Consider the following 12,375-nt stretch of genomic DNA (forward strand, 5'->3'; position numbering starts at 1 on the left):
AATTGTTTGCAAAAATAGCTTGTGGGATACGTAAGGGAACCTGCTTGAACTATGAAGCTATTCTCATAGGTAGCAGGAAGCAGGTGAAGGGAGCCCAGCCCATTCCTGCTGCTCGTGTGCAGCGAAAGGAGCTGCAGGGCTCCCGGCGGTGGCAAGCTGGCTTACGGAGCCCGCTGCTTAACCCGGGTTTGGGGCACGAGAGCTCCTGAAAAGCGAGTTAAATGACCGTGTGTCTTTGTAGCAAGGCTCTGTGCTGCACGGACTCACAAGTAAGCCTCCCGGCATCGGGAGGCTCCCCAAAAGGCACCGCACACTCGAGCGGTGCCTTCCGGGACTTCTGGGGGCCAGGAGGCCCCTGAACCGCACCGTGACGGAGCTAGTAATCGTCTGGGAAGCCAATCCGGCCGCCCAGGCTCAGCATACCTAAGAGACCATCTCCTTCATCCGTATGTTCCATCACACATAGTTAAGGTTGACAGAAATGCTCTCTTAAGTACATCATCCATATGGCAAGTCAGACTCATGAGAACCTGTCGAGATTCATTTTCAGTCTGACCCCCAACTGTGGAATTCTCTTCCCCTTGATGCTTGCTAAAGGCCAAACCCGTACATCCCAAAGCAATTAAGACATTTTAATTCAAACCAGCTTTTGAATTAAAAGCCAGTTTAATTCCAGGGATAGAGGACAACCAGGTAGCAGAACAAGTGCAATCCACCCTGAGCCTTGGACAGGGCAGCCTGTAAGTCTAATTATATAAAATGTTAGTACCATGTATTACATAGCTGAAGAGATTCTTCTGCTCCCCTACTTTTGGTCACATCATCTAAAATTAAGGAATAAGACAAGTTCAGTTTAGACAGTGCTAAGAACACACTTATTTGGTGTATGCAACCAAGAAATATATATATCCCAGTTATGTCAATAAAGCAATTGAATTGCTATATTCAGTTCACATCAGGAGTTCAGTGAACCGCCATACTGGGTATGTTTGATGTATGCCAGAAAACTTGCATTTATATAATAATTAGGTCCAATGACTGACTCAAACATCATGACTAAATTACTACTACTCAGGATTCACTCTAAAGACCTACTACATTTCAATAGTACTTCCTCTAGTAAATTTAGTCAGAATGTCAGGCAACAAGGTTAAGAGAATGCTATATAGTACCACTGCAGACTTGCATGAAGAAAATACCCAACTTTAAAATAGGTTTATTACTTTTTCACAAAAGAATGCTCATTTATGATCAGAATTAGTAGAACTTACCAGAAGGATTTTGCAAAGCACTATCATTGATAATAGAATCATTCTCTTTTGTACCCTGCATATTGGATGTGACTTGTTCCTGGATGCTCTCTGAATTGAGCATGGTTTGGTCCAAGATGCTCTGTGAAACAGACGTGGTCTGATCACTTATTCCACACTTCATGGGATGTATTCTAAGAGGGGGGGAAACACGAAGAGGAATGTAAACTTCACAGGAAACCAAGAATCTGGCCTTCTCCATGTCTGATACGCAGTGGTTCAGACACTGGGCAATCTCGGTCTTTAAACCAATAAAAAGAAGATTTAAGCTCAAAGCATTATATGGAGTTCTGTAATTATCAGTTTTTTAAAAACCCTACAGCAGGGTGTGTCAAAATCACCATCCTTAAAAGCTGCTCTTTAAGACATTAGGTCTTTCTCCATGGGTGAAAATGTAGCTTGAAGGGGTAATTTTGAATTTGATTTTTAAGTTTGATTATGCATTCTTTCTGTGCCCCAGAATTTTATGTTAAAATATAAAATCACATAGGAAAGAACGTAAAACTTTGCTTATCATGTAGTATGAGCCTTAGAAAAGAAACTGATATTGGCTTCATTTAGGAATGTTGCCTTTTCTTCCCAGTTAATTTCTGTCCTAGCAAAAGACAATCAGACATTCCATAAGAGGACAAGATTCTGGAGCTCAAACCATTCAACAAGGAAGCAAGTTCTAAAAAAGGAAACTTGGTTTCTTCTTTTTAACAAATGAAGTTCTATAAACAAATTACAAACAAACAAGGTTTGTATGCACTATAATTAGAACCTGACAGGGTTACTTTAAGATAATAATATAGGCAAAAGGATTGCATTATCTGGAGTTCCAAAACCTTATGGTACTAAAAATTAATACCATTGTTGGTGTTGATGTGCCTTTCAGGATTTAGGGGTGTTAGTGACTTTCTCTGAGTGGAGTGAATGTGCCAGGAACATTAGTGGAGTTCTTAAAGTTGGGGCCATAGTTAGGGGCAAAGGACTCTCCTAATACCTTATTTTTGGGGTGCATCAGTGCCTGGACTTCTGCAACAAACAAGTAATGAGCATCACTTACAATGCAGGTAAGTCTTTTTTCTCAAGGGCTACTTCAGCTTCTCTAAATAACCTCTGGAGCTCTTGTGTGTGTTCTGGGTTGTCAACTCCCATTCCAGTAGACAGAATCACAGTGCGAATACTGTATTCGTTGATAGACGTTTTCAGATCTAGAAGTCTGGTGATCCGCACCTGGAATTTAATATGCAAATAAACAGTGTTTTCTGTAACAGCGTCTTATGCAGCTTCTACCTTTTGCTGCACCATAGCACCCTTTCCCCAACAGCTTGTCTTTCCCCTTCCTAGTTATGGCCATAATACTAAACTGCTTTTCTTACCATTCTTCCCCAACTCTGCACCACCCACTGCTGGAGCAGCCAACCACCCAGAATGACCCTCTAGCTATGGCCAGCTTGACTGGGACTGTACTGGACATCGATGTCACCAGTGAATATGGGAGTCACAACAGAGGAACAAGTTAATTGGGTGTTACCCAAGGTGGATACCTGTACGAAAACATGGACAGCTCAAACTTGTCATGATCAAAATGGACACACACACACACACACCCTTATTTGCACATGCCTAACTATACAATATGCACTTTGGTCACTTTCTTAGTTGGGAAGCTAGGGGCCAAAATCTCCAGCTGGTTTAATATGTGAACTATGAATGCATTATTACCAATAAAATTAGAACTGTGTGCTGAGCGAAGTATATTGTGACAAGTGTTATACAACTGTCAGCTAAAAACTGGCAAGCCAGATGTTCTGGAAGATTTTCCAAAATTTGTACTGTATAGTTGAATTAACTTTACTTTGGATTTAGAAGCCTCAAGTGAACCACTTCAAGGGATATCATAATTTGTTTTAATTAATTAGGTTGTTAAATACAAGATGGCAATTTCAAGTCTAATATTAGAAACCTCAAAATCACTGCATAGTTCCTCTCATGGTTCTTAGATTTGTATATCCCAAGGCAAGAGGTTTAACAGTGTAGATACAATGTTGACATTTGAGGTAAGTATTGGTCAAGATTATCTAGACCCATTTCAGACTGGCTTTCAGGCAGGCTATGGGATGGAGACTGCCTTGGTCAGCCTGGTGGATGATCTCCAATTGGGAATTGACAGAGGGAGTGTGACTCTGTAGGTCCTTTTGGATTTCTCGGTGGCCTTCGATACTATTGACCATAGCATCCTTTTGGAATGGCTGAGGAGATTGGGGGGTGGGAGGCACTGCTTTGCGGTAGTTCCGCTCCTACCTCATGGGCAGAATCCATATGGTGTCTCTTGGAGACAGTTCTTCAAAATCTGAACTTTCATATGGTGTCCCCTCAGGGCTCCATATTGTCTACGATATTGTTTAACATATACATGAAACTGCTGGGAGAGCTCATCAGGAAGTTGGGTGCAGGGTGTTATTAGTATGTGGATGACACCCAAATCTATTTCTCCATGTCAACATCATCAGGAGAAGGTATAACCTCCCAGAGGCAGAGATAGGCTGAATGAGGGATAAACTGAGGCTGAGTCCAGATAAGACGGAGGTACTTATTGTGTGGGGCCGAAACTCAGGAGACGATTTTGATTTGCTGGTTCTGAATAGGGTCATGCTCCCCCAGAAGGAACAGGTACACAGTCTGGGGGTGTTTCTGGATCCTAATTTATCCCTGGTGTCCCAGGTTGAGGCAATGACCAGAGGTGTTTTCTATCAGCTTCGGCTGATATGCCAGCTATGTCCATTTCTTGAGATGAATGACCTCAGAACAGTGGTACATATGCTGGTAACCTCTATGCGGCACTGCTGCAATGCGCTCTATGTGGGGCTGCCTTTGTACGTAGTCCAGAAACTGCAGTTCGTACAGAATGTGGCAGCCAGGTTGGTCTCTGGGTCATCTAGCTACATTGGCTGCTGATAGGTTTCTGGGCAAAATACAAGGTGCTGGTTACTACATATAAAGTCCTAAACAGCTTAAGCCCTGGATATTTAAGGGCCTTCTTCACCATGAGCTCCATCGCCCATTAAGATCGTCTGGAGAGACTGTCTGCAGTTGCCACCAGCTCGTCTGGTGGCTACTCAGGCCTGGACTGGCCTTCTCCATTGCTGCACCTGGGCTTGGAATGCGCTCCCTGTTGAAATAAAAGCCTCCTCATCTCTGGCAACTTTTAAAAAGGCACTGAAGACACATTTATTCACCCAGGCTTTTAATTAGATGTATAATTTTAATACTTTTAATGTGGAGTTTTAAATTATTTTAATGTTTAAATTATTTTAATTGTAAACCGCCCAGAGACATAAAAATACGGCATAGGTATAGAAATACGTTAAATAAAAACAAACACAGGTTTAGCACAGTGCAACAAGCAAACCTGAGAAACCTAAGTATTCCAAACTCTTTCAAACAACAATGACCAATTTCTAAGTGCTTGAGACTTCAGTGACTTTTTAAAAAGAAAAAGGGACAGGAAGGCATCTTGAGCATTCACAAAATTAGATAAATACATTCAACATCACATACCACTGGATCCACCCAAACTGTGTTTCCCAAGGTAAGTACAATTTTTGCCTCATGTGGTTTTCCTCTGATCTTCTGATTAATGTATCTAGTAACCTAATTTTAAAAAAACAAAAAACAAATCCTAAGACAATAAATGTGCATCTCATAATGATCAAAGCACCATTTTAATACAGCTCACAAGTCTTTTGGTAGAATGTACTGACAAGATTCTGAGTGAAAGATGATCCTTTCCACTCGGAGGTCCACTTCAGGTGGAGTTACCTTCCCCTTTCTTAGAATAACTGGTAACATTTACTTCAAAGACTACTCCTTAATGAACACATTGGAAGGGTTCACTCCAGTTTATTTTTGCAAAAGGTCACGTTATGCATACAACCAAGAAACAAAACCATCCTTAGTAATCACTGGACTCAAATAGGCATTCACTGCAGTTTGTTTATAGTGTGACAACTCACTATAACACCTGGAAAAGGATTAGATTTGTAATTCTTTATTACAAAGACAGGACAGACACAGTGAACAGAGAGAGGGTGGGAGAACTTACTTTTGGATTCCACTCCATTTCATTATCAATGGGTTTAACCCTACAAACAATAAATTCTACAGCTTGAGGGGGTAAAGCTTGAAATCTTTCAGGCAAGTAAAGCAATTTGTAATTTTGAACTTGAGCAGCTCTGCCTTCATCTATATACTTGACTTGAACAGAATAAAACACACAACTTTCTTCTTTGGATGCCACTTCCAACACTTGAATCCTTTAAGAGAATGAAAAAGAAAATACTGGAAAAGGACTTCAACAGCTAAAATTAAAAACAAAAGGTGTTACTGTTTCCAGAAGCCCAGGCTCAGTGGTTCAATTAGAAACATTTTTACACATTTTGTTTGGCCTTCTGCATTTCTTAAAAAAATAGCAACCATGGAGCTTCTGATCTGGGCCCGTGTGTGTGTGTGTGTGCACGCACGCGCATGTGTACTGACCACCCCCCATCACCATGCTACAGTCCTGAACCAGACTGGGTCCTCCAATTAATTTACAAAATGCCACTCGTGGAAGGCCAAATGAAGCATTTAAAGCCACACCTTGTTTGGCCCTCAAACTAGGGATGTGCACGGAACCGGTTCAGAGGCCCTTTATGGTTTATAGGCTTTACCTTTATAGGCTTTACCTCGAAACCCTTTATGGGCCTCCGAACCAATTTGAATGGTGGGTGGTTCCGCCGGTTCAAAGGCGGGGGTGGGGTGCTGCTTTAAGGGGCGGGGGAGGGTGCACTGACTCTTCCCACACAGAAGTTCCATTTTTAGAAAGTCCATTGGGGCAGCAGCGTACCTCCCTGCTGTCCACCCCCCTTTTACCAGAACTAACTGGAAGTATCTGGTGCACCGCATGGGCGTGTACACAGCGGGTGTGACATGTGTGTGCCAGCGCATCAGATACTTCCGGTTAGTTCTGGTAAAGGAGGCAAATGGGGTGGCAAACGGGGTGGCAGTGAGGTACACTGCCATGCCGATGGACTTCCTAAAAACAGAGCGCTGGTGGGGGAAGAGCGGCGGGAGGGGTAAGTGCACCCTCTCCCACCCTTAAAGCACCCCACCGCCTTCAAACCTCCCCCACACTGTTCCGTGAACTTCCCTACATCAAACTGCTGTTCAGTGCTGCTAGTAAAATGCAGCTCTCCCATGTTGTGGTGCCACAATTGCTATGGACAGTCTGTGTGTCATGAGACTGCGTGATTGTCATAGGAACCTACTGAACGGTGTTCACATGATATCAGTGATGATTAGACATGCAGTTCCCCACTCTTCCCCACCCAGTTTTACCAGCACAAATCTATTATATTAATTCTCCTGGATGTGCCTTGGAATGTGCGTCCCGGAGCCCAGCTGATTGGCTGGGTGGCGGACACGCCTGATTGGCTGAGGCGCACCCAGGAGGATGGGTTGCCGTCGCGGCGACCCAGCCATGGAGGCCAGAGGTGGTGGGCCCGGCCCGGCCGCAGAGGCAAGGCTGAAGAGGGGGAAAAGAAAGTGGTGAGGGGGCAGAAGTGGCAGTGGGGAGGAGAGGTGACTGGGCCCGGAAGCAGAGACTGGGGCAGAAGGTGGGGGGAGAGGTAACCACCGGCCCCACAGAACACACAGATGCTCTGTATGGGGTCAGCTAGTGGATATTTAAAAGGTTCATTTCATGCTGAAGGTTCATTTCATGCTTTAAAAAGTTATTTCAAGGCTGAGCTTCACATTAGAGTTATTTCACATGATCCTGCAGTAACTTAGAAAGAAAATAGTGGAGGACATGAACAAGGTTTTATAAAGCAGTTTGATCAGAAGTAAATGGCAGATTTCCAATATGCTTCTGCATATTACATTGCTAGTGTCCTAAATATCCTCTAATTGCTTAGGGCTGAGTGTTTTTGGCATAGACAACTACCATACTGGTTCATTTTATTGTAATTTCTTCATAGAACAAACGAAGTATTCTACCTGTGGAATGTGTTTTCTTCATGTAATGCATATATTGCTAGTTTTTTCACTGTGTCAACACAAACGCAATTGCAAGATTTCTTGTAATACTCCTTCATCTCTTCTGCAAGAGCTATATACTGATCCTTTTGTTTACCTACTATGCGGCCAAAGTAGTTTGTGGCATCCACAATGAAAAGAGGCAGTATCTGAAAGAGCAGAAATGTAAAAAAAAATATTGCTTCTAAATACTCAATATGAACTGTCTCAAGTCACTGGATTGAAATGCCTGCTGAACTTGCCTTTATTTCTGGCATCCTTGAACTTTTTTGTTAATTGATAATTTTGATAATTTTTGTAAACCGCCTTGGGGTTTTCTTTTAATGAAAGGCGGTATAGAAATGTAAAAATAAATAAAAATAAAATAAAATAATCTCCCTCCTCTAGCTTTCCCATCTACTCCTCTTCTTATGTATAACTAGTCTTTTGGACCCAAACCAGATATGACTGCAGCAGCTCTGCATGCTTAAACTAGAATCTGCTGCAATCACATCGAAAATGGATTTTGCAGGAAGCAATTTAAAGTTCAAAAGGATGCACAGATGAGAAAAACTGAACCTCCCTGCACCTCCGTGTGCTTTTCTCTCACTTCTGGTCTTAGTACCCCAACTAGAAAAGGTTGCCTGGGGAGATAAGCTGCGAGAGGGAAGAGGTTTCAGCTCCCCTCACTTGCACACCTCTTGCAGCTGCTTAAACCTGTCCCTTCTGTTGGGATAGGCAATAGCTGCAGCCTAACTTACTGTGTATAGCTTGCATTTAATCTGCTATGAAGCCATTGGGGGCACTGTCACTTCCTCAGCTGGGCTAGCTAGGAGTTTCAATTATCCTTCCTGTTTGTCCCGGTTCTTGTGTGTGAGACAGCAAGTTCTATACTGATCTCTAAGACCCACTTTTGTTTGTCTCACAAGTTATTTTAAACCTTTCTCTGGTGTTTATTCTGAAACCAGGCAGAGAGCTCATATTCTGCAACAGGTTATGGGCCCAGACTTCTTCAGAGCAACCCAGTATACAGCCCAGAATGACCTTGAAGGGCAAATGAAGTAGCATGGAACGAGGAGAAATCACAAGGAGATGCTTTGATGCTGAATGCAAATAAGCAAAGCTAGGATTTTATTTTTTCAAAAAAAGGCTTGCAGTTCTGAATTTAAACTCTCTGTGGGAAAGCTGAATGGTGGAAATTATCAGCTATGGAAGTTTAAAGTAGAATGCTTCTAAGGATGACTTGTGGGAGTTACTAACACAGACAGACCAGCAAAAAAAAAAAAAGAAGAAGCAAAGGCAGTAAATACTCCCATGGAAACTAGTTACTTAAAGGAGAACAAAGAACAAAGTACATTTTTGCCAAATCAACAACAATATAGATAAGTAATTGGGAAATTATTATACATCGCCACTGTCACATGACCCGACATTGCAGCAGCAACTGGGATTTTATGCAGGAAGGTCTCAGCACCAAGTCAGGAGGACTGGAATGCAGCGAAGAGGAACCTAAAAGGAACTTTGCACCTTAAGCTATGCCTTCCAGCAACTTCTGGATGCAACCTAACTGGATATGTGGACGCAGATTGAGCTGGAGACAGTTCTGATAGAAAATCTACCAGCGGTTATGTGTTTTTGCTTGGAGAGAGACTTATTCGTTGGGCCAGCAGAAAACAAGCTTCAGTAGCGCTTTCTTCTACAGAAGCGGAATACATCATAGCTGCACAAGCTAATCAAGAAGCAATCTGGCTATGACAACTATTGACGGACTTGGGTCAATGTCCAAGAGAACCCACACAAATCTTGGAAGATAATCAAAAGTATATTGTACTTGCACAGAGTTAACCCTAGAACCAAGCATATAGATGTGAAGTATCACTTCCTGAAAGACTTACAGGAACAAGGCCTCATAGACCTGCAGTATTGTCCAACTGAGAACATGATAGTGGACATTCTTACAAAGCCTTTGGTCAGAGAGAGTACTTGTAGGATGTCAAGGGTAAGGAACTCAGTAGGCTAATGCTTCAGCTGTTGAGAAAGGGTGTTGGGATATGCAACAGCTGCAGCCTCTTACTGTGTATATCTTGCATGTAATCAGCTATGAAACCAGAGGGGGCACTGTAGCTTCCTCAGTACTGGTTGGGCTAGCTAGGAGTTTCTATTCTCCTTCCTGTTCCTGTCTATTCCTGTTCCTGTGTGTGAGTCAGCAAGGTCTATACTGATCTCTAAGTGCCTCTTTTGTTGGTCTCACAAGTTAAATTATGTTAATCCTTTCTCTGGTCTGTGTTGTGAAACCATGCCGACAGCTCACATTCTGCAACACCCATTTTCAACATCCCCCATTTTCCATATGACTGCAGCAAATGGGTTTAAAGCACATTCATCTGCTGCCATCATGTCTAGTTTGGTTCTTAGATCGTAAACTTGGAAGTAGAGCTTGTACTGTTATTTTGGCTTACATATAGCCTAGTACCCACAGGTGCTCTAGAAACAAACAATAATAAATGAATCACTTACAGATCATAAAGTTTTCAACTCATCTTCCTACATCAGTGGCAAAAACAGGTTGCTTACCTATAAACCTGTGACCTGTAGCTTGATCTGTTGGATCTACATAAGCCTGGGTTCTGCACCTGTGCAGGACCTCACGGGTGGAATATCATGCTCATGCTCAACATGACCGTTTAATTCATTGGAGCGCCATTCCTTGGTTCCTGAATGACCACTTTCATATGACAACCATTTCACTGAGCCTTTGAGTACCTCTTTCCATTCACTTACTGCTGCGGGGAGGATGGGAGGGTCTTCTGAATGTCAAGAGACCACTTACGGATAATAAGTTACAGGTGAGCAAGCTATTTTTACCATTTATGTAGGAAGCTGACTTGGAGATTCCATTGTTATACTAGCAATAATCCTTAGCCAATGGAAAATGAGAATATCTGGAAGAAGCCCTCAATGAACCTATAGCAACAGAAATCTTTTCCAGGAACTCCAGTGTCTTCTTTCTGTCTTGACCTTCTCTGTCAAATTATATCACAACATATTTAAGATGCAAAAATGAAACATTGTTTCACTAACTTACTGTTACATTTCCAGTTGTGGGAAGAGTTTCCTCAGACAGTTTGCGAGGAAAATCTGTTTTTAAGTTAATTCTGTGTCGATCTGGACAGTGTTTCCCCCACCTGTATGACCATAAAAGTGACAGAAAGAAACAGTAGGAATGAATCATTTTTAAAGTAGCAAATGCAGCTGCTATATGGACAGGCTTTTGCGTATAGCTCAGGAATTTCATTTGCCTGAAAAAGATAATAAAAGCATGGAGTGCATTAAGGTAATAAGCAACAGAACTACACACATGGCTATCATGAAAAGCAGCCAACAACCACAAATTCAAAAGCAGTAATTCGCACACTAGGGCACACTCTCTGTCATAACACAATGATTAAACAAACAGCTCCTATGAGCCTAGAGGCACCTACCCATTGCATTCCTGTCCAATTCATTGCTCAGGCTTTTCCTTCTCCCAACCAGTGTCTGCTGCCTTTCTTTTCTTGATGCAAATGGATCATTCACTCCCAAGAGTGAGAGTGAGACTCAAAAGTGCTTCAAGTAACAGGTGTGAAATTTGTCTTATTCTAAAACTAAACTTTCAAGCATAAAGGAAAAGTGAAGCATGGTTCCATTCAAAAGAAATGCCTCAGTTTGGGAAAACACTGAGCATTGGTTACTCACAATGAAGGCTTCTTCTTGCTGCTGGATTTGAGGACATCTCACGCAGGTTATCCTTCCCACATGCTCCAAAAGGCAGGACTATGTAAATTATGTAACTCTTTAAGAGCCTGGGAAGGAGGAACCCCACCCAGTTCGGAGTAGCCACACCCAAGGTACATAGAGAAATGCAGGAGAGGTACACCAATAGATGCGGACGCCCGAGTCAAGATGTTGGAAGGTGAATTTACCCGTGATGGGTTTTGTGATTAATTAGCAGAGCACTAAAGGAGCTACCCACTCCAGTTACAGAGCAGAACAGAGTTTAGTTGTTGCAGCTATTTATAGAAGACACATGGAGATTCTTGTAGAATCTAAATACTAAGTAGATTTATTGGTGAAGGTCTATTGACTCCACCCAGATTTCACACCATAGCATCTCAAAGTCTCCTTACCTATACAGAATGCAAGGTTGCCCATTTTTCTGTGCCCTTACTTACTCTCCCATTGTTTTCCTTTCACTCTAGATCAGGCTTCCCCAAACTGCGGCCCTCCAGATGTTGCTGAACTACAACTCCCAGCATCCCTAGACACAATTTGTTGTGGCTGGGTATGCTGGAAGTTGTAGTTCAGCAACATCTGGAGGGCCGCAGTTTGGGGAAGCCTGCTCTAGATTATACTACTGTAGAATAAGCTAAACAGCTGCAGTTTTTGCATCCTGTACAAACCTTGTGCCCCTTCACTAGGTATTTCATTATGACACTGCTGAACATATCAGGCACTTGGCATTAACAAAGAAGGGGAAGGACAAAAAAATTAACCCAAGTGAGGCATTACCCCAAAGTGTAGCTAACATATAGTGGACAAACAATATCTATTTTTGCAAAGATGTAATGTGATATGCATTGGACGAACGATTACTTAAAATGGAATTTAAAAGCTGCTATTATTAATATTAAGAAGAGTTTGGCTCCTTACAGGCAAATTCCGTATCTCTTAAGGTACTGACAGAGTGGCCTCCTACTCTTAATGTCTTCTTTGGCCTGAAGCACTCCAGCTGTAAAGTCACACAATTCAGGTGGAATTTTGGCTTCTGTACGTTCTAAGTAACGCAATACTCCGGCAGCATGGCATGCACTCTTTTCCGTCAACAATAAGATAGATTTTGCTTTTGACAGCCCATGTTCCAGAAATGCAACCTTTATGAGGGAAAGATGGAACAACTGTGAGTAGACGTAGTTACACATAGGCTTTATTTCCAATTAGGAATGAGGGGAATAAGCTGAAACCTTCATGGAAGAAGTGACTTTGA

At 42.3% G+C, this 12,375-nt stretch overlaps 1 protein-coding gene across 9 annotated transcripts in view; it reads right to left on the bottom strand.

Annotated features, from left to right (window-relative positions):
* TDRD12 (tudor domain containing 12) overlaps positions 1-12,375 on the bottom strand; it is a 66,808-nt gene that overhangs the window by 8,385 nt on the left and 46,048 nt on the right. For all 9 annotated transcript variants that reach the window (XM_053270870.1, XM_053270868.1, XM_053270867.1 and 6 more), the window contains 8 exons: positions 12,042-12,262; positions 10,438-10,537; positions 7,335-7,522; positions 5,401-5,611; positions 4,857-4,949; positions 2,359-2,528; positions 1,272-1,444; positions 770-824 (listed from right to left, as the gene is read on the bottom strand). In XM_053270870.1, the coding sequence (XP_053126845.1) occupies positions 770-824; positions 1,272-1,444; positions 2,359-2,528; positions 4,857-4,949; positions 5,401-5,611; positions 7,335-7,522; positions 10,438-10,537; positions 12,042-12,262 (1,211 nt within the window). The remainder of the gene's footprint in view (positions 1-769; positions 825-1,271; positions 1,445-2,358; positions 2,529-4,856; positions 4,950-5,400; positions 5,612-7,334; positions 7,523-10,437; positions 10,538-12,041; positions 12,263-12,375) is intronic.

This window comes from Hemicordylus capensis, chromosome 9 (assembly GCF_027244095.1).
Source record: "Hemicordylus capensis ecotype Gifberg chromosome 9, rHemCap1.1.pri, whole genome shotgun sequence".
Taxonomy (NCBI): Eukaryota; Metazoa; Chordata; class Lepidosauria; order Squamata; family Cordylidae; genus Hemicordylus; species Hemicordylus capensis.